We start from the raw sequence: 22,129 nt of genomic DNA, 5'->3' as shown, positions 1-22,129 counted from the left end.
ATAGTGCTTAGCATGGATGCATTTATAATGTGAACTAAGAATAGAGTGTGAGATGAGTGAGTAGTGTGTTTCACAAGGCAGAAAAGGGGCAAGACTGAGCTGCATACATTTTTGGTTTTATACAAATATAAACATATATTGTTCTGTTTCACCACTGTGCAAACTCAGTGGAATTAATCTATTTACCCTGAATAGATAATTACAATAATTAATGAGGTCAAGCTTCTTACATGTTTTCACTGACAGTAGCAATCAGATGCATGTTACAGATCTCAGAAACCATAGTTAAAGTAAAAAATTACAGGAACTTGTGTAATACCTAGTAAACATTACACCTAGGCATTTGAGCATCATGGAGATGCTTACATTTAACTGCACTGACTTGCTTCTTTAACAGAAAGAATATGAAGTCCTCTTGGTTATTTATAATATACGTGCTATGGCTGAACGGTCATCAGTGTGCACCGACAAGGCAGGAGGAAATGCACCTCCGTGAAAATCTGAAACGTATGTACACTTTTCTTACTGTGGATGTGCTGGAAGCCCCTGGGCCCAGCTGTCCAGTTTTCTGGTACATTTTGACTTCCACACTCACTGGTGTCAAGAGGGTCTGCTTTCATGTGTAGAGCTTAGAAACTATCATATAGCTGACTACGTGCATCCACACACATATAACAGAGAGATAAGAACAATCAGGATGAGAAAGTAAAGGGATTAACAGATAAGCATCCCCTTACAAAAAAAAAAAAAAGATTACAGCACTTGTATAGGTTATTTTGTCCCTCATAGGTCATTAGAATGCAAACTGAACACAAAGTTCTATTCAGTGGATTTTGAAAGATTTTGTTTAATTAATCTTTGAAAATGTTTATTCTACAATTACATACTTTGCTGAAAAAGATAGTTATTACAAATAATTGAAAGCAAATTAGTTTATTTAGAAAAAGGCAGCTATTCTGCATATAGTCCCCTACCTTTATATATGTACCTTTATGTACAGCTTTACTTTGTGGAAAGGAATCCCAAAAGGATCAGTCATGAAATGTTCCTTTGCTTCAGTCTATGTTAAAAATATTTCTGTAACAAACAAAACGTTAGGGGAGGGGAAGAAAGATGCAAAGAAAGGACTGACATCCCTTTGTCAGTCTCATGATGATGTACTCTTTACTTTCTTTGTATAGCTCCAGTGATACTCAAAGTATTTTTGCACTGGGAACAAATTCATGTAAAGGATAGGCAACTCTGCAGAGCTTCATGGTGCAACGTGTGGGCAAGCCTGGGTTTTCAGCAAAACTCTATGGTCATTACTTCACAAGAAATATGGAGATTGTAGTTCTATGAAAGTAAGTTGAAGACTCCAAAAATCTACATTTTCAAAATTTAAAGGGAAGCTGTCACAGACTGCTTTCAAATTAAAGATAAATTATGTCATTAGAAAGCTGGTGAATAACCCTTGGAGATATGCAAAACTCAAGATGAGGTCCGGAGCAACCTGCTCTAGTTGACCCTGCTTTGAGCAAGGGGATTGGACTGAATGATCTCCAGAGGTGACTTCCAGCCTCAACTGTTCTGGGAATCAGTGACCAGCAATGGGACATGCAACTCTGCAGATTAAGTTACACACATCTGACCACTGGCAAAGGCTCTGGAACAGATTCTTAACAGATGGAAATTGTCTTGCTTCTCTGTTATTCAGCATTCATTATCTTAAGATTTGTCTCTGTAACTGTAGGTAAACATAGAGCTGTTTCATTTTCCATCACCAGTGTTATTTGAGATAGTGTTAAAAATCTGATTAAGTCACTCTGTAATTTGGCTTTTTTTTTTTAGTATTATCTGAGGTTGGAGAGAAGTATGTAGATGAAGAGGTAAAGAAAGCTTTGATTGGTATTAAGCAGATGAAAATTATGATGGAAAGAAATGAAGATAAGCACGTACATCTGATGAAAACCTTGAAGAAGAGCAGTGAAGAAAAACAGGTAACTGAAGTGCATCTGGGATTTTTGTTTGCATGTTGTTAAGTTCTGTCTATTTTTAATCAAAGATGAGGCAGATTGTACATGGATTTAACCTACCTCCTGGAAGTGGTATAACATGCTTAGGCTAGCAAGCAACCCAGAAGGGATCCCTTGGTGTCTCCCCTTTTCTGAGATGAATGCAGACCACATTGTATGTACACTCTAAGCAGCATAAATCTCTTTTTGTGATCACAGGGTTATTAGGAAATCTGCTTCTGGCCCCTTCTTTCCCTAGTGGAAAAAAAGTTGCATGGGACTTTTGTAGAGGTTCTCACTGCCTGTCTCCTGGAAGGAGGAGTTTGGTCAACAGACATCCTTTACTAGCTTATTGGGAACATGGATGCTTACATTTCAGAAGATCAAAATTAGTTTATATTTGTCAATTTCTTAAGAAAGAGCTTGCCTGATGGCAGGATCTTGGCAGACTGAGGCTTCAACCCTGAAGGAAGCTTTTATAATGCACCGGAATAAAGCCTCATGGTGCCTCTTCCTGATTGCACAGTTCTTTTGAAAGCTAGAGGTGAATAATTTCCATATTTCTTCAGAAACAGAACTTTCTGAGTGGCTTACTGATAATTTTTCCCTGTAGCTGAACATTTATGGTCTTTCTAAAATGAAACTGAGAGTGAGTACTAGACAAAATGCAGCTGAATTACCATTAGTTAGCAAGTTACCTTCTCTCAGTCCATCCTGGTTGCAAAGGCAAAACACTATTTGACATGACTTTCCTTGAGATTTGAGCTCTCTCATTTCATTCTTCAGTTGGGAAGTAACTAGTAGCAGCCTAGACATAGTCAACCTGATGGTGATCACCATGTGGAGATACAGAAGTTCTGCAGTGAAACAAGGCATTGAATGCTGTACATGGGCTCAAACATTACTTTGTTTGAAAGACAACCTGAGTTTTGCAATATTCAGAAGCCAGAGCTGCTGCAACAGCATTGTGTTGAATAAAGTATCACAGTGCTTCCTAGAAATCCTTTGCTTCACTGAATTCACACCAAGGCAAGTGTAAGCAACTAGATAAAGGCGTTTCTTGTGGATGGTCCGGTAGCTCTGCTCTGTGTGTCTTTATACACCTCAGGCGATGTTTCCCAGATTCCTTTGCAAACTTCAGACCTTCAGAAAAAAAATCAAAGCCGCATGTATAACGTGCTCTAGAGAAATCATAGGGTAGCAAGGGAATTTCCAATGTCTTAGTGCAATGCCTAGGCCCAGAGCAATGTGCTCAGATGATCATGAGAAACAGGGATTACTGTATATTTAAAGAAATACAAAGATCTTAACTATTCCCTTCAATAAAGGAAAATTCCCTCTTGGCTTAACATCTGGTATTTAGTTGAAACTGTTTGTATTGGTGAGCAAAAAAGGACTTGATAGCATTCTAATATCTTTAGGAATACCAGTACTGTCCCATGATCTATGCCATTGCAAGCTATTACTGGATTATTTGATTTCAACAGAGCCTACAGCCACAGAGAGAGTTCATAAAGCACTGAATAAATGCATTAGAAAGAGCAGAAAATAATTAAACATGGACTATGAAGACCTCAGCTCATGTCTCCACCAAGCATATGCATAGAATCATAGAATGGTAGGGTTGGAAGGGACCTTCAGAGATCATCTAGTCCAACTCCCTTGCCAAAGCAGGTCCAATGACATCAGGTCACACAGGAAAATATCCAGATGGGTTTTGAAGGCCTCCAGAGAAGGAGACTCCACATCCTCCTTGGGCAGCCTGTGCCTCACAGTGATATAGTTTTTTCTGATGTTTTTAATGGTACTTTCTGTGTTCCAGCTTCATCCTATTATCCCTTTATAGATACAACATAAAAAAGGGATGCCCCCACCTCCTGACACCCACCATTTAGATATTTGTATTTAGATATGTTATGGAGAAAAAATTGATACAAGTTGTCATGTGACCATTTAGATATTTAGATATTTAGATATTTGTATTTAGATATGTTATGGAGAAAAAATTGATACAAGTTGTCATGTGACCTTGTGAGAAGTTGAATGCTTCTTGCACAGAAAAATGTGGGTTTTTTTTCATAATCTCAAAGATCCAAGTACACTCTAGAGATCCATTTGGTTTTGTAGACTGTGCCCTCTAAGAGAATGGCATCAGAAAAAAACTTATAAGGAAAAGTTTTTCAGTGTTCAGTTTCCTGCATATGTGACTGCTGCTGAGAAGATTATCTACCCTAATGGTTGACTGATCAACACTGGGGTAAGTATCTAAAATATTAATCTGAAAATTGCCCTCATCTGAATCTTTTTTCTTACTTAGCAAGCCATGCGACTTATGGATGAAGTAAAGGAAAGATTAGAAGAAGAAGAAAGACAATGTCAAGTATCATTGAAAAATTTATGGGATGAATGCGAATCTTGTTTAGAAAGTACCTGCATGAGATACTACACTACTTGCAAAGATGGTTTGACAACATTTAGAAGAAAGGTAGGAAGAAATGTTGTGTCTGGGAAATACTCTTGATTTCACCAAACAACTTTGGAAAGAGCATATCTTATTTTTTCAATACCCAAATCTGACAGTTACATGAGGTTACTAAATTAATATTATTTGGAGGGTCCGGAGATGTGAAGTTGTACGACTGTGATTACATCTGATCACTTTCACTGAACATTGAGCCAAAATGAGTTTGGTTGCACCCTGGCACGGCTCTGTGGACACTGATTATTACCCTGACTTCAAGACAGTCACTTTAGATGTACAGTGTTGTTTCTCACAGTAGGACTTGCATTAAGGTACTCAATAATTGTTTGTGAAAAATACCACATAGATTCTTTATGGTCCACCTGAAAATCATCAGAGTTAAAAGTGTAGATATAGTTAGTAAAATACCATGGGGAAAAAAATCACCTACTTACACAATATCATTCTTCCCTATATTTATTTTATTTTAAATCTTCTCTTTAAGTAACAAAATAGCTTTAACATGCTTAAATGTTTTTTAATAAAGGAAGTTGTCAGCAACAGAGATTCCTCTAATTCTATCAGAAAGAAAACACACTTTCCTGGCTGGCAAATTGTTATTATAAGATTTAACAAAACTGTAATCACATTTTTCTTTTGGGCATATGCTTTATGTGCAACTTAACAAATGAAACCACATAATTATTGCTCCTGAAATTTTAGCCAGATTACACAGCTTTCACATTCCAGGCACTGAAAAATACAATAACCTAAAATTTAAATGGGTTGTGTTTCAGAAGCAAAGTTTGGAGCAAAGGTGTTTAACATTTGTGAATATTCTTAAAAATAGTCAGGTAAAAATATGGAAGATATTAAATTGAATACTATTGGTGATACTTTTGGCTTTTTAGATACCTCTCATGGATACTTTAAATATTCCTCTTGGACTTCCAAGGGTCTGTGGATGTCAAGTTGAACTTATTGCAGTAAAACTTATATACTGTACTGTCACTGTCTTTGACCCTCTTGATAACTTCCTCAGTGAGACATATGGTTTATTCGAAGCATTCAAAGTAAGAAATGTGTTGTGACCTGTACTGTTTTAAATATAAGAGGACAAGGATGATAGCTATGACTGATGACACACAGGCAGCAGGGGCAATACTGGTTTAGGCTGTTCCTACAGTGCTGTTCCACAATTCACTTTCCCTCTGAGCTGCACTGACAGTCACATCAAGCAGCAGATCAACCAGGCCCAGATCTGATTTTGGTTTTTTAAATCTACATGTGTATCTGTATGTGTGTTTTTGGTAGGGTACTTCTTAACCGTTACCAGTTTTCTAATGCTATGAAGTGTGGCTCCACAACGCACTGCATCTGCTCAAGCAAAGATAGTGCATAGTGCTTTAAAGCATGGAGCAGGGAACTAGAGGCTGAGACTCAGAGACTGGGAACTCTGTAAAGCAGGACTCTTCCATCATCAAACCACAGACTGGGAGCCACTGTTTCATTCGTTTTAATGGGTTTCAGTTTGCTTGCACAAGGACATGAGGACTTTGCCATGGGTGAGACAGGGTAGGGTGTTTACAGATCACAGAGAGAACAATTGCCTTCTGTTCCCTTTGCTGCACAGAAGTACCACAGAAATGTTTCCAAGATAAAGTCCAAATTGTTTGTTGGAAGAAACCCAAACACTGATGTTAACTTTGAGCCTCCACAGATTAAGCGCCAACTGGAAGCTCTTTTATTCCAGATCTAATCTGGAGCTAATAATTTAGACTGAATGTGCTTTCACTCTTTAGAATCTAGTGCCTTAAATTATTTTGGAGAATATGCTACGTTTGCAGTTGTTAAGAGGGCATAGTTTCTATGGGTATTTGAATGAGAAAAATGAAAGCCACTGCCCTGAGAGATGAAAAACTGATAACTTGTCAGGCAGCAGCTGATCTATCTCTTTCTTATATTTAGGTTGAAGATTTTTTGAGTAAAATACCTCCACTCATTTTTACTTTTCATGAGGATCAAGGAAAAGACATCCAGTTTAATGAAAAGCCTGAGAAAGAGGATACCCAGCTAGTAAAAATGGAAGATTTATTTAGCCAACTATTATCGGACATGGGCTCAATATTTGACAGAAGTTTCATTTTTTTCAAGCAGATGCAAAAAGAATTTGATCAGTCTTTTCAGACGTATTTCATGTCTGATGTGGACTTGAATGAAACCCTCAGCATGCCAGCTTTACCTGAGGACATCATCAGAAATGATGGCCCACAAAAAGCTTGGGGTATACCTGGCTTCTTGCAGGTAGTTTTTGATTTCAGTAAGACAGTGTTTGAAGGTGTCAGTGAGGTGATTACCGAAGTATTTGAGGATTACAGAGATAAAAGAAGAGATGTGCAAGAACAAGCCAAAGGCAAGTATCAGAAAAAAAATCACCTGCACTGTCAATAACACTAAACCCCTTGGGATTGCTAAACTATGGTTAATGATCCAGTTTGCAGTATATTACTGCGAGATACTGTACAGAAGCTCTGGAGGCTTTCTTGGTTAAACAGGCATGGGGCATGATAACTATCAAATGAAAAGGTACAAATCACTTAGACATGTCAGAGAAATGTTACAAGGGGACCTATGGGTCCTACACAGCCTGATGTTCATGGTAATTCTCAAAGTATTTGCAGGAGTTCCTCAGGAACACTTGAGTTCCTGATGGATGCATGTTTTCATATGGCTGACTGACAGGCCTGATCTCAACATTCATCAAGATATGATTTGTATCATATCATATTGACATGTCACCAGCTCTAAAAAATGAGCCTAATTCTCTGAGATGGCAAGTCATATCCTTGCCCTTGCCAAATGATATTAAGCTCATCCAGACAGCTGCAAGCCCCATTTAAGGCTATCACACCAATGCAGTGTGCCAATCAAATACAAGATCAGCCACGAGGTTTTCCAGTGACCACAACAATTCTGGGCATAACATTGGTTTCAGGTGATAACTCTCAATGGAGGCAAAAAAAACATGGTCAATTTTTCGAATACAAATAAGCCTCATCCATCTTTCCTTACTAGTGCAAATAGAAAACCAAGCATCAGGCATGCTGGTGCCTGTCTATAAGGAGATCACAGTAAGTGTATGCCGTAAGCATATGTCATAGCTCTTGAGTGTCAGGTGACATAAGCATTATACAGTCATCATGAAATATGACGTTATGTGATTCTTCAACAGTATTTTCTAATTTTCCCTGTGTCACGACCCATGTCACCTGAGAAATAAGCTTTGGTACCATGCTGTCATTTAGCTGTACATGATTATGAAACTTGTTCACTTCTAAGACTCATCAGATGTTGCGTGTTGTAGAAATAACATAAATAATATTAACTATTAGTGAGGAATACACCACTATGCCTTTACAAGGCAATATACTATAGTGGCATGAATTCTTTGGAAGAAAGAAGTCAGTCTCCTGACATCTACTTATTAATGTTTTATTCCTTTTCTGGGGAGTAGGGGGTGGGGCATGGATTTATGCCAGATATTTTGATTTGAGGGCAAGAAATTATATGGTAGTCTAAAACCACCATGATTTCATTCTAGATCCGGACAGAAGTGGTATGTTCTCAAAAATTGTGTCAGGGCGACAGAGACATCTATGCAGGGAGCTTCGAGAGAACTCTTCTGGATGTCCACAGTTTCATGAGAGATGTCACAAATGCCAAGACAATCTTTTGCATGGTAAACAGCTATTTTCCCTTTTTTTTTTCTCTGTAATGTGCTGATCTCTGGTTTTTAGATTTTGAGGCTGTCATTTTCTACTGTGTTGTTTCCTTTTTTTTTTTTTGAACAGTCATTGAGTTCTTACTGTAACTACAGTAACAAACACTATTCCTCATTCCAGATTATTTCAATTACCTTTCCTCGCTGTCTCCACAGAGTGTCAGTATAACTCAGTTGTTGACATACAGCCACAGTGGAACTGAAGTTCTATATTCTACAATAAAATCCTCATGTATTTTGTTATAGAGTTTCCATCCTACAGAGAAGCAAGAGGTCAGGCAGTAATCGACCCTGTCTGGGTACAGATGTGCTGAGCAGAAAGTTAGGAGAAGCTCAAACTCTTGACACTCACTTCTGCAGACAACCAGACATAATGTCAGGTAGCATTCCAAGAAAAGCAAGCCCAGAAGAGCCTGTAATTATTCTTTGTTGAATCATATCAGCAAACAGGGCTGACATGAAGGACAAAAAGGAGACTGCTTGTCAGTACTTAAGGAGATGGCAAAGTTCTGGCATTCCTTTTTCATGGGCATCTAGAAAAATATCAGACTGTATCCCCTTGAACTGCCCTCAGGACTTCTGCTGCAGCATAACACATATATATTTCCAGAATTATTTAAGTCTTAAAACATGCTTAACATGCTTAAATGCAAATGTCTTCAGCATATCTACAGTATGGCAATATTAATGATCCAATGACACTTTTTGAAAAGAATATAAGACCACTTCCATTTCACTGCAAGTACCTTTTTGTCTACAACTGTATATTACAGACACAAATTTCTGGGTTTAGATAAATATTAATACTCAACAACAGCCAACTCATGACCTTAATGCTCAACAGGAATACAAACATACATTAAGGGCTTTCTTGTAATAACCTATGTCATAGAATAGTTAGAGTTGGAAAGGACCTTTAAAGGTCTTCTAGTCCAGTCTCTCCACTACAATACACAGGGACATCTTCAACTGTATCAAGTTGCTCAGAGACCCATTCAACCTGACTTTGAACGTTTCCAGGATGGAGTATCTACCATTTCTCTGGGTAGCCTGTTCCAGTCTTTCACCATCCTTATTGTAAAAAAATTATTTCTTATATCTTGTCTGAACCTACCCTCTTTTAGCTTAAAATCATTACTCCTTTTCCTTTTGCAACAGGCCCTACTAAAAAGTTCATCTCCATCTTTCTTAGAGCCCCCCTTTAAATACTGAAAGTCTCCAATAAGGTCTCTCTGGAGCCTTCTCTTCTCCAGGCTGAACAACTCCAACTACCTCATCCTGTAAGCACAGGAGAGCTGTTACAGCCCTCCGATATTTTCTGTGTCCCTGCTCTGGACCCACTCCACAGGTCTGTGTATTTCCTGTTCTGAAGGCCCCAGAGCTGGATGCAAGACTCCAGGTAGTAGCTCACCAGACGGGAGTAGAGGGGGAGAATTATCTCCATCGACCTGCTGGCCACAATGCTTTGAATTCAGGCCCAGGCTGGCCTTCTGGGCTGTAAGTTCAATCCCAATGAGACCCAAGGGACACTACGTGTCACTGAACTCCATCTAGACATTAAGCTGTTGACCACTACCCTCTGCATGTGACCATCCTACCAATTCCTCCTCATCCACCAAAGAGTCCACCCATCAACTCTGTATCTCTCCAATTTAGAGAGAAGGATGTTGCGCGGCAGTCTGTCAAATGCTGTATAGAAGTCCAGATAGACATCAGTAGCTCTTCCCTTGTCCACTGCTGTAGTCACTCCATCATAAAAGGCCTCTAGGTTGGTCAGGCAAGACTTGCCTTTGGTGAAGCCATACTGGCTGTCTTGAATCACTTCCCTGACCTCCACGTGCCTTAGCATAGCTTCTAGGAGGATCTGTTCCATGATTTTCCCAGGATGTCCTGGTTTTGGCTAGGATAGAGTTAACTTTGAGGAGGAAGTAGGAAGGGGCACAGCATGGGCAGCTGACCTGGGCTGGCCAACAGGTATTCGATACCATACTGACATCATGCCCAGTACCTAGAGGCAGGGAGCTAGTCGGGGGCGGGGCTTCGGGAGCACAGGCGGGGCTACCGGTCGGAGGGGGAGTCGCGTCGGGTCCTGGGTGGTGAGCAGCCGCGGCACGCGCCATTCCTTTTGTATATTCCCCTCGTGTACTGTTAAAACTGTTCCTTTTTCCCCCTGAACCTGTTCATTCTTATTGTTGTTCTATTAAACCGCTCTTATTTCAACCTACGCGGGTTTTTCCCCTTTTTCTCTGGTTCCCCTTCCCACTCCACCGGGAGGGGAGGAGTGAGCGAGCAGCCTCGTGGCTCTTTGTTCCCGGCTGGGCAAAACCACGACACATTTGGTTCCACCCCTTATTCTATACCATCTACATCATGCCTAGTTTCACAATATACAACATCTGAGCACCACATTTCCTCTCCCTGAAAAAAATAGGGGCACACACAGAGAAGTATATCATTCCCTCTGTTTATAGGCCACCCCCCTAACATTCCCGTTAAGTCCATTTGGCTGTTTAGGTGTGTCTTATCTGTAAGTTGAAAGCACTGATCTTGAGGACGTCACTGGGCACCAATTCACATTCTGCTATTCTGTATCTTGCTTGTCCATGTCCATCTTTCGGTGATCTGGGTGGTCCTTACTGTAGTGTCAGTGGTATGGCATAGAGCAACTATGGTAATGACGACATATAACAACAATGTTATTTAACAACTAACATAATACAATTTGATTCAACGAATTTACAGGCTATTCTCACCCAAAATCAATTTTCCTTGAGGTACACACTGGGTTGTCCCATCCTTACACATCACCCACCAAGTGTACCCAGGTCCCTGAGCAAAAACAATCCCACGAATGGGTTTACCTTTACCCAAGGTAGGACTCACCCATACTGCTTTCCCTAACAGATCTTTTACGTGCACTACAGGGACTTTATCCCCTTCTACAGTATGTAAAAGTTCCGATTGGGCAGGGCCAGCTCTGTTCACAGATCCTCTGGAGTTGACTAGCCAGGTGGCCTTTTCTAAATTTGTGTCCCAATGTTTGAATGTTCCACCCCCCATTGCTCTCAGTGTGGTCTTCAATAGTCCATTGTGTCGTTCAACTTTTCCTGAGGCTGGTGCATGATAGGGGATGTGATAAACCCATTCAATGCCATGCTCTTTGGCCCAGGCATCTATGAGGTTGTTCCTGAAGTGCGTCCCATTGTCTGACTCAATTCTTTCTGGGGTGCCATGTCGCCAGAGGACTTTCCTTTCAAGGCCCTGGATGGTGCTCCGAGCGGTGGCATGAGACACAGGATACGTTTCCAACCAGCCGGTGGTCGCCTCCACCATTGTGAGTACATGTCGTTTGCCTTGGCGAGTCTGTGGCAGTGTGATATAATCAATCTGCCAAGCCTCTCCGTATTTATATTTCTGCCATCGTCCTCCATACCATATGGGCTTCCACCGCTTGGCTTGTCTGATTGTAGCACACGTCTCACACTCATGGACAACCTGTGCAATGGCATCCAAGGTTAAATCCACCCCTCGATCACGAGCCCATTTATAGGTGGCATCTCTGCCTTGATGACCTGAGGTGTCATGGGCCCACCGAGCTAAAAATAACTCCCCCTTGTGTTGCCAGTCTAAATCTATCTGAGCTGCTCCAATCTTTGCAGCCTTGTCCACTTGCTGGTTATGCAGATGTTCTTCAGTGGCCCTGTTCTTAGGTATGTGGGCATCTACATGGCGCACTTTCACAACCAGCTTCTCCAGCCGAGCAGCAATGTCTTGCCATATTGGGGCAGCCCAGATGGGTTTGCCCCGTCGTTGCCAGTTGTTCTGCTTCCATTGCTGCAACCACCCCCACACAGCATTTGCTGCCATCCATGAGTCAGTGTAGAGATAAAGCCTTGGCCAGTTTTCTCGTTCAGCAATGTCTAAAGCTAACTGGATGGCTTTTACCTCTGCAAACTGGCTCGATTCACCCTCTCCTTCTGCAGCTTCTGAAACTTTGCGTAGGGGGCTCCACACAGCTGCCTTCCACCTCCGATGCTTCCCCACAAGACGACAGGACCCATCGGTGAACAGGGCATACCGCTTCTCATCTTCTGGAAGTTCCTCATATGATGGGGCCTCTTCAGCACGGATTGCCTCCTTTTCTGGTGATATTTCACTGTCTTCACACTCTGGCCAGTTCGTGATCAGTTCCAGAATTCCAGGGCGGCTAGAACTTCCTACACGAGCTCGTTGTGTGATCAATGCGATCCACTTACTCCATGTAGCATCAGTTGCATGATGTGTGGAGGAGGCCCTCCCTTTGAACATCCAGCCCAGCACTGGCAGTCGGGGTGCTAGGAGAAGTTGTGTTTCTGTGCCGATCACTTCTGATGCAGCTTGAACCCCTTCGTATGCTGCCAGTATCTCCTTCTCAGTTGGAGTGTATCGGGCCTCGGATCCTCTGTATCCCCGACTCCAGAATCCAAGGGGTCGGCCTCGACCCTCCCCAGGTGCTCTCTGCCAAAGACTCCAAGTAGGGCCATTCTCTCCAGCTGCGGTGTAGAGCACATTTTTAACATCTGGTCCTGTCCGGACTGGCCCAAGTGCCATCGCATGAACAATCTCCTGTTTAATTTGTTCAAAACTTTGTTGCTGTTCAGGACCCCATTCAAAATCATTTTTCTTCCGTGTTACGTGGTAGAGAGGGCGCACAATCATACTGTAATTTGGAATATGCATCCTCCAAAAACCCACAACACCTAGGAAAGCTTGTGTTTCCTTTTTGCTAGTTGGGGGAGACATGGCTGCAATTTTGTTGATCACATCTATTGGGATATGGCGACGTCCATCCTGCCATTTTACTCCTAAAAACTGGATCTCCTGCGCAGGCCCTCTGACCTTATTTCGTTTAATGGCAAAACCAGCCTTCAGAAGAATTTGAATTATCTTCTTTCCCTTCTCAAGAACTTCCTCTGCTGAGTCACCCCACACAACAATGTCATCAATGTATTGCAGGTGTTCTGGGGCCTCGCCCTTCTCCAGCGTGGCCTGGATCAGTCCATGGCAGATGGTGGGGCTGTGTTTCCACCCCTGGGGCAGTCGATTCCAGGTATACTGAACCCCTCTCCAAGTGAAAGCGAACTGGGACCTGCACTCTACTGCCAAAGGAATTGAGAAGAATGCATTGGCAATATCAACGGTGGCATACCATTTGGCTGCCTTGGACTCCAGTTCATATTGGAGTTCCAGCATGTCCGGCACAGCTGCGCTCAGCGGTGGCGTGACTTCATTCAGGCCACGATAGTCTACTGTCAGTCTCCACTCTCCACTAGACTTTCGCACTGGCCATATGGGACTGTTAAAGGGTGAGCGAGTTTTGCTGATCACCCCTTGGCTCTCCAGTTGGCGAATCAACTTATGAATGGGAATCACTGAATCTCTGCTGGTGCGATATTGCCGCCGGTGCACTGTTGTGGTAGCAATTGGCACCTGTTGCTCCTCAACCTTCAGCAAACCCACAACGGAAGGGTCCTCTGAAAGGCCAGGCATGCTGGATAGTTGTTCAGTTTCCTCTGTCTCCACTGCAGCCACACCAAAGGCCCACCGGTACCCTTTTGGGTCCTTAAAATACCCTCTCTTAAGGTAGTCTATGCCCAGGATACACGGGGCTTCTGGGCCTGTTACAATGGGGTGTTTGTGCCACTCATCTCCAGTTAAACTCACTTCAGCTTCTAACAAGGTTAGCTGTTGAGATCCCCCTGTCACTCCAGAAATACAAACAGATTCTGTCCCTTTACAACTTGATGGCATCAGAGTGCATTGTGCTCCCGTATCCACTAAAGCCTTGTACTCTTGTGGGGTTGATGTGCCAGGCCATCGGATCCACACTGTCCAATAAACTCGGTTGTCCCTCTCCTCCACCTGGCTGGAGGCAGGGCCTCCCTAGTACTGGCCATGGCAGTCATTGGATACTTTTTGTAGAAAAGAGCTAGAAGTCCCCTCGAGGGGACTAGAATAGAGCTCAACACTTCTATTCTGTCTAGGGAGTTGCTCACTGGAAACTGGAGCAGCATCTTTCCAAGAGAAATTGCTCCTTGTAGCGGTTTTTCCCCGTAGCTGCCGTGCCCGTGCCCTTAAGGCCGAAGTAGGTTGCCCATGCCACTTGTTCATGTTCTCTCCCTGGTCCCGCAGGTAAGACCACAAAGCACCTCGTGGTGTCTGCCCTCTATATTCCCTCTCTTGAACAGAGGGACATCTACTAATGGCTGAAGTACGGACTCGGGCAGGTGGAGTGCGGGACATATCTTCTTTGAATTGGTGGAACTCTTTTGACATTTTATCTACAGCCGAGACAACAGCCTGTAGGGAGGAAGACAGACTTTCTTCATATTGCCGAAGTTGAACACCCATTTCCCCCACTGTTTTCCCCTCACCTTCTTTCCAGGAGATGACTGCCAATGAATTAGCATAAGATGATGGTGCACTCTGCAGAAATCTTCGCCACATAGACTGTGTGCACTGGACCTCATCTGGGTCTGTTGGTAACTGCTCATTATGAATCATTTCCCGCACAGCTAACTCCCTCAGGTACTGGATACCTTTGTCCATTGTGGTCCACTTGCCTGGGTGGCATATGATATCTTCTTTGAAGGGGTATCTTTCCCTCACACCAGACAAAAGTCTTCTCCAGAGGCTGAGGACTTCTGTCTTCCTTCCAATCGCCTTGTCAATGCCGCCATCCCGGGACAGAGAGCCCAGCTGCCTGGCTTCCCTGCCCTCCAAGTCCAAGCTGTGGGCCCCATTCTCCCAGCATCGGAGCAGCCAGGCAACAAGGTGCTCGCTTGGGTGGCGACTGTAATCTTTTCGCACTTCTCGCAGTTCGCTCAGGGACAAGGATCGGGTGATTATCTCTGGCTCTGGCTCTGACTCTTCCTCCCGTTCCCGCGATGATACTGGTTCATCTTCATCCCTCACAAGGCGAACTGATTTTTTTATGTGTTTCCTTTTCTGGACAGGAGCAACTGACACTGCCACAGGTTGATCCTCTGATTCAGAATCAGTGTCTGCTGTTGGAGTTAGGGCAGCAACAGCATCAGTTGCCTCAGTTTGAATAGCCACAGTGGTTGCTGGGGTGGCATTCCTAATCTGTACAAGTAAAAAACTCTTCCAATACCGGTTCATATTCTTCTGTATATCAATCCCTCCATAGCTGCCCAACCTCATAACAGTCTGGAAAACACATTTCACAACTCTACCCAAGAAAAACACCCTACCTGGGGAACAGAGCAATAAAACCACAATGGCTGGGACATCCCAAGTGCGTTCGGAATTGTCAAAAGCTATTGCAGTTAACTTGAATGAGTAAGGGAGGATGGAAAAAATGGAAAAATTACGTCCCTCCATTTTTCCCATGAACTGAGTGTCACTAGTGTCACTACCTTCTGAAAATAAATGTCCAAGTTGCAGAAATGCCAACCCAGTCATGTACAAGTATTGGCCTAGCTCCATACCCAGTGACACAACCATGCCATAAGCCAGTAACAGCCAGTACATCAGAACGAGTGCTTTTGTCCCTTTTCCAAAGGACATAAACACTATCAGAGAGAATACATAGTGCATATGACAAATTACGGGCCAACAGCAGTTAAGCAAATCCATCAACATTGTGACAATTGTTTCAGCCTACTGTGTCTTATTTCAACCCCGCGGGCCCCACGTTGGGCGCCAAAAAATGTCGTGGTTTAGGCCCATCAGGGAACAAAGACCACGATTAGCCTCAAGTACCGAAGAGGCTGAGAATTGCTCGAGGGCAGGGAGGGCTTAATTGCCGCTTAAGGTTCAGGACAAAACAGACCAGGCCACTCGGTTTGGGGAAGAAAACAGAAAATAATTTAATGCAACATCAACTAAAACATACCCACAAAAACCCAAAACATAACCAAAACGAAACAACACAGAGGAATACGTCAATGAAGAGTCCAACCAGCCTTTTTAAGAACACCTTCCCGCCACACCTCCCTTCTTCCCGGGCTCAGAGCCCTGATCCCGAGGTTTTTACCCTGTCCCCCCCTGAACGGTTCGGGGGGGCAGGCAGTGGAGGTCTCAGTCAGTCTGCTCCCAATAGCTTCTGCCGTCTGTCCCTCCTCAGGACGGGTGAACTCCACACCAGTCCTCCCTGCGAGTCCGTGGGGTAACTCACACGCATGGCAGCCCTGCACGGGCTGCTCCGACGTGCACCCATTCCAAAGGCTGCAGCTCCTCTCTGCCTCTCGTGTGGGGCTGCTCTGCGGCGTGCAGGCTCTCCAACACGGCCTGGGCCATGGCCGTCTCCCCACACAGTCCCTCGCCCGTCCGGGCTCACTCACATGGAGCTGCTGGTGGCTCTCAGTCCTGCCACGGATCTCCACAGGTTTCAGGGGCACAGCTTGCATTCTCGCCACGGCTTGCAGAAGGGTCTCCGGTCTACTGCTCCTCCTTCCTTCCTCCTCTGGCTGAAGGGTCCGCGTGGTCGCCTCCATCTTGTATCCCTCTTACACCTTCTGACTCGCATTTCAAATTCCCGTCCCCTAAATAGTGATCGCAGAGGCGCCAGATTGGCCCAGCCGGGCCGGAGGTGGGTGTGAACCCAGGAGCCGGGGGAGGGTCCGCAAACTCTTTACCGGGTCTTCACTGCAACCCGCTCCCCCTGTTACTAAGCCAAAAGCTGCTCCTTGCTAAACCAGAACATTCCACCCCTCGCCTCTGCGAATCACTTATTCAAGAAAACATAAGGGAATCTGAACCACCTTCACAAATCAACATATAGTAACTAAGATCAAACAGAACCAAACACTTCCCCGTGAAAATAAATGATATACACATAACACAATAAATACACATAAATAAAAATCCACCCCTAGACACAAGGTAGCCTCACCCAGACGTCTGTTTTGTCCTTTACCACTCCCAATTCACCATCCTTATCACAAATCCCAATCTCCAGCAGCTCGAGGCCCCACGTTGGGCGCCAAATGTGTCGTGGTTTTGCCCAGCCGGGAACAAAGAGCCACGAGGCTGCTCGCTCACTCCTCCCCTCCCGGTGGAGTGGGAAGGGGAACCAGAGAAAAAGGGGAAAAACCCGCGTAGGTTGAAATAAGAGCGGTTTAATAGAACAACAATAAGAATGAACAGGTTCAGGGGGAAAAAGGAACAGTTTTAACAGTACACGAGGGGAATATACAAAAGGAATGGCGCGTGCCGCGGCTGCTCACCACCCAGGACCCGACGCGACTCCCCCTCCGACCGGTAGCCCCGCCTGTGCTCCCGAAGCCCCGCCCCCGACTAGCTCCCTGCCTCTAGGTACTGGGCATGATGTCAGTATGGTATCGAATACCTGTTGGCCAGCCCAGGTCAGCTGCCCATGCTGTGCCCCTTCCTACTTCCTCCTCAAAGTTAACTCTATCCTAGCCAAAACCAGGACACAGGAGCAGAAGTGAAGCTCACAGATCGGTAGTTCCCAGTGTCCTCCTTTCTACCCTTTTTAAAAATGGGTTTGATGTTTCCCTCTTTCCACTCACCAGGGACTTCACCTGACTGTCGTGACTCCTCAAATATCATGGAGAGTGGCTTGGCAATTACATGAGCCGGTTCACTCAGGACTCTGGGATGCATCTTGTCAGGTTCCATAGACTGGTTCATTCACTCTTTCAGGTTCCTCAAGTGGTCTTGGACTTGATCTTCTCTTACACTGGGAGGGACTTTGCTCCCTTAGTCCCTGCCTTGCAGTGTATACAAACTTAGGATGGATTGATAATGGAATATGATGATTTTTCTTAAAAAAGGATAAGGAGATTATGAAGTTGCTGTATGTAATATGTACCAGTTATTTGGTGTAGCAGAAAATCTATATGAAATGTGATATAAACCTTAAAGCACTCGGTAAGTCATTGCAATACAGCAAATGAGAAAATCGATCGATTTAGTAATTTTAAATCTAAACTAAATCTACCAAAATAGGTCAGCAAGAATTACTCTTTTTTGTTTTTTAGCATTATTTAGACACCAACCTGAACCATGTCCAGACTTTTTTACAATTCTCTATCTTCAGATAGAAAAACTGAAGTACGAGACATATTTCTTCCCTATAAGCCTCATGATAGCTATCTTTTCTAACAGATTGCCCAAACGTTCCTGAACTGCATATAAAGTTTGATGAAGCTTTTAAGCTGGTTAATCTCTCAGGAGAGCAGTATGAGCAGATTCTCCAGGTGGTTCAGCGTCACACAGAAGACACTTCCTACTTGTTGAACAAAATGAAAGAAAGATTTGGGTGGGTGTCTGAGTTATCCAACACGACAATTGGACCAGAAAACATTTTCAATATAGTTAAGGTAAGGGTTGTCTTCCAAAAGGAGCTATTGCACAGTGCTATCTCTGACCTATGCTTTGCTCAGACTCACACTCTTGGGGATCACGGATGTTTGCACATGTTTGGTTTTTACAAGTCTTACTAGTCTTGAATTTATGTATGCTTGATAATCCATTGAAGAACTAAAACTCCAGAGATTAGCAACTATTTTCCTCTAAATCCTGATAGCCTTATGAATCGCTGACAGGCCAACCTGAATCACTGTCTAATAACAGTAAATTGACACTAGCAGCTTTGACTGGCCTCACATTGCCTTCAGAGATAAATTTGACTGTACCGATCAGTAACACATCCTTATTGGATCAGTAAATATCTAGCTATATGACTGTGTCTGTATTATAGATCACAAAGCTCAAAGGCAGTAAATGTTATGCAGGTTACTGCAGTGGAAACTGCATAACAGCACCCGTCATTATTTCAATAAATACATCATTGTTAACTGTATCTCACACACAATAATGTATCAGTCCACTTTTCCAGGTGAGAGACAAATCCTATTCTCCTTTCCAACCCAGAAATGATTACACAACCCACCAAAAAAAGCACATAGAAACAGGAACAAGGGGGTGGGCTATATTTAAGTACACTTTCTCAACTGAGTGTGAGCTATCTGCTCTAGAAAAATAAAGCTACAGTTCTAATTCTGGTTTAAAAAAAACTAAACCAATACAGGAATGAATAACTTCAATCACACAAATTTTGTCTTGAAATTAATGAGACAACTCACAAATGAGTTTTCATTAAGAGAACAGAAGGTCTTTATACATGTAGTTCATGAGATAAATATTAACATGGAGCTCTTTTATATGATCTTGTAGTGCCATGTCAGCAATTCCCACTGCCTACTATAAGTTTTGGCATAAATTCAGACACCCACTGTCTTTTCAGAAATAAGTAATTTAAAGAAAGCAGACAAGTCTAAAACATTCTTCTGTTTAATTTTCCCCTATTAAAGGCTGTAGGCACAGTAGGTATAAACAAAACTGAAAGTATGTAGTAGTTTGTAGTGTCAAAATTGCTGATTTGTTCTTCTAGGTGGTACCTGGGGATCCGTCTGGTAAAAATGAAACTGTGGTAGATGTGAATATTCTGACTTCACCTACTTTCACCATTAAAGTTCCTCCCAACATAGACCCAAAGAGTGCTGAATTCATTGAATATATAGCTGGGAAAGCATTGCAACTATATAAGCAGAATTTTTAAGTGGTAAGTTCATTCTTTCTCCTTTCATAAAGAATGTGTTTCCTCAAAAGAGGTGTTTATAAGAGCAATAAACTTTAGTTGGAGCAGCATCCAGTCTTGTTATATACAAGACCATCTCCTCAGAAATAACACATTGAGACAAACACAAGCATTACAGATAGCAAAAACAAATGCTCAAATGTTCTAGCCTGCAAAACACAGACATGATATTAAAAGATCTGACCTATTCAACTGTGAAACCCTTGATCTTTAAGTAACATCTGGGATGAGGTACTGTGAGGATAAATATTCCTTCAGAAGAGAATTGTCTCACCACTACAGCCCAGAGCCTTAGCATCAGAAACCAAACCTTTGTTTTCATTAATCACGAATGAACTGAAATTACCACTATTCATTATAGGTTTTATTTTCAGCAGCGTTTAAGGATGTGCTGTGTATTATTCTTTTATGCTAAAAGAGTGCAAAGCTAGAATCAGCACCAGGACTTGATAGAGTTGCCTCACTATAACATTTTCCTATTAGCAGTACTGCTCAGATTAACAGAGAGACAAGGGAAAACAATGCTTCATATTCTCTAATCCCACATGGAATCTCCAGGAAAGATAGGCTGGTTTCAGGTGCCATCCATGCTGCCGTGGGGCTAGCCAGCCATCCAGGGAAACCCAGGAGGCTCCAGGATGCACAGCTCCAGTGGCCTCTGGCTCCCACAGTTGGCTCACCTAGGGGCCACGTATACTTATTTTTCTAACATCTTTTTCTCAGTCCAAAAGCAAAATGCTTAATCTTTTTCTTCTTTTTTTCTCCTAGGAAAGAAGATATGTGAAATCTATCTTCCTGAAATCCAGCATATACTCCTCAGGTGAAATATCCCTAAGCTAAACATACAGCTAATTGTTAAATGGATATGGTTAAAATAGTTACATAGAAGCGAAATTTTGCTTAGCAAATACTATGACATATGAGCTATTATCCGAAGACTGTAGAAATCTTTCGACACAAAACCAAATTCAAATAAATTTTAATGTTCATTTGTTTAAATGTTATTTATGTTACAAAGTAGGTAATTTTTGATAACCAGCTGGTCATGCTTTGCTGGTCAAGCAAAGATTTTAGGAAATAATCAGCTGTAAGCACACAAATAACTCCTATTTGCATACTTAAATTCAAGCACATTCTTAAGCCTTTTCAGCATTGATCCCTACAGATGTTGCACGTTCAGCTCAGTCTGAATCAAGCAGATTTCCCTATGCATGTAGTATATTATTTTCCAATGAAAGTGTTCCACTTCTTCCAGTTGCTTTTGATGTTTATTATGTGCATTAAATGACTTTTCTGAATATGCAGTAACAAGTGTTCTGCTTTTGGCATTTTTTACTTGTAGTTCGCCTCCAGAGTTAATGTTTTAACTAATTAACAGGGAAGCTTTTATCACAAAAAAAAATGTTGTGGGTTGTTTATTTTTTTTCCTACAGTATACACATTAGCTTTCAATGGTGTTTGCAAACTATAAAAAAGGCTAAGAACCGATAAATCAGTAAGAGCTGTAAGTGACTTGGTTCCATTTGCTGTGCCTGGCATTTCTAAGCTTTTTTTTTTTGGCACAGTTATTTAAACCATTTCCAAATGCATCTCTGCTAAAGAAATTGTATTTGGTGCAAAGTGTACAAATCCATGTATATCTGATATGAGTACAGAAACATAACCATACTCTACACCCCATTTTGACTTCTATACATGCAAGTATACACGTATACTTGAGAAAAAGGTCATTTCATTGTTTTAATTAGTGAGAAAGACATGTCGTCTTCCTGCCTGCTGTAAGAAAAAGCTGCTTTTTCTAATCTGCAGTCCTCTATTGCATTCAACCTCCATTATATACGCCTGTACTACTCGCTCCTAACCATCAGAGAGCAGTCGCCACTCCTGTGATCACAAAGTTGTCACAAAGCTGGACTTTATCTGAGAGAAGAGACTCTTACAAGATGCTGAACTTCTAAGATACACTAACAAAGAAATATTCAGAGACGAGTCAGTTTTGACCAACGGAGCACAACTAGAAAATTTTCAGAGGACACCACGTTGGGAGCTGAAAAAGGGTCAATCGGTGTGGTTTGGAGCACAGGCTTGGGTCTGGTGCTGGGGACAGCCCTCCGTCAGGGCCACAAACTCTGGGCAGGGACAGAGTGTGCGGCTGTGAAGGGTCTTCCTGCGTATGACGAATAAGTTCAGAAACGCGGCGAAGGACCAGGCAGAGCCCAGCCGCCTCACCTCTGCCGCCTCGGCCTGCTCTCTCCGAATCTCTC

At 42.7% G+C, this 22,129-nt stretch overlaps 1 protein-coding gene across 1 annotated transcript; it reads left to right on the top strand.

The window, feature by feature from the left end:
- Positions 1-404: 404 nt before the first annotated feature.
- On the top strand, positions 405-19,826 carry CLUL1 (clusterin like 1). The gene is made up of 7 exons (XM_010200766.2): positions 405-507; positions 1,831-1,979; positions 4,312-4,479; positions 6,424-6,868; positions 8,057-8,194; positions 18,371-18,585; positions 19,659-19,826. The coding sequence occupies exons 1-7, from the start codon at positions 405-407 to the stop codon at positions 19,824-19,826; spliced, it is 1,386 nt and encodes a 461-aa protein (XP_010199068.1).
- Positions 19,827-22,129: the final 2,303 nt, after the last annotated feature.

The sequence above is a fragment of the Colius striatus genome, chromosome 4 (assembly GCF_028858725.1).
Source record: "Colius striatus isolate bColStr4 chromosome 4, bColStr4.1.hap1, whole genome shotgun sequence".
Classification (NCBI taxonomy): Eukaryota; Metazoa; Chordata; class Aves; order Coliiformes; family Coliidae; genus Colius; species Colius striatus.
Note: the sequence above shows the minus strand (reverse complement) of the source record. Positions and strands in the feature narration are given on the sequence as shown.

Excerpts from the sequence above, each read along its gene's own strand:
- CLUL1 (XM_010200766.2), top strand. The coding sequence starts at position 405 with ATGAAGTCCTCTTGGTTATTTATAATATACGTGCTATGGCTGAACGGT. Across the intron at positions 1,980-4,311 it reads AGAGCAGTGAAGAAAAACAG|CAAGCCATGCGACTTATGGA; the intron begins GTAACTGAAGTG and ends TTTCTTACTTAG. Across the intron at positions 8,195-18,370 it reads CCAAGACAATCTTTTGCATG|ATTGCCCAAACGTTCCTGAA; the intron begins GTAAACAGCTAT and ends CTTTTCTAACAG.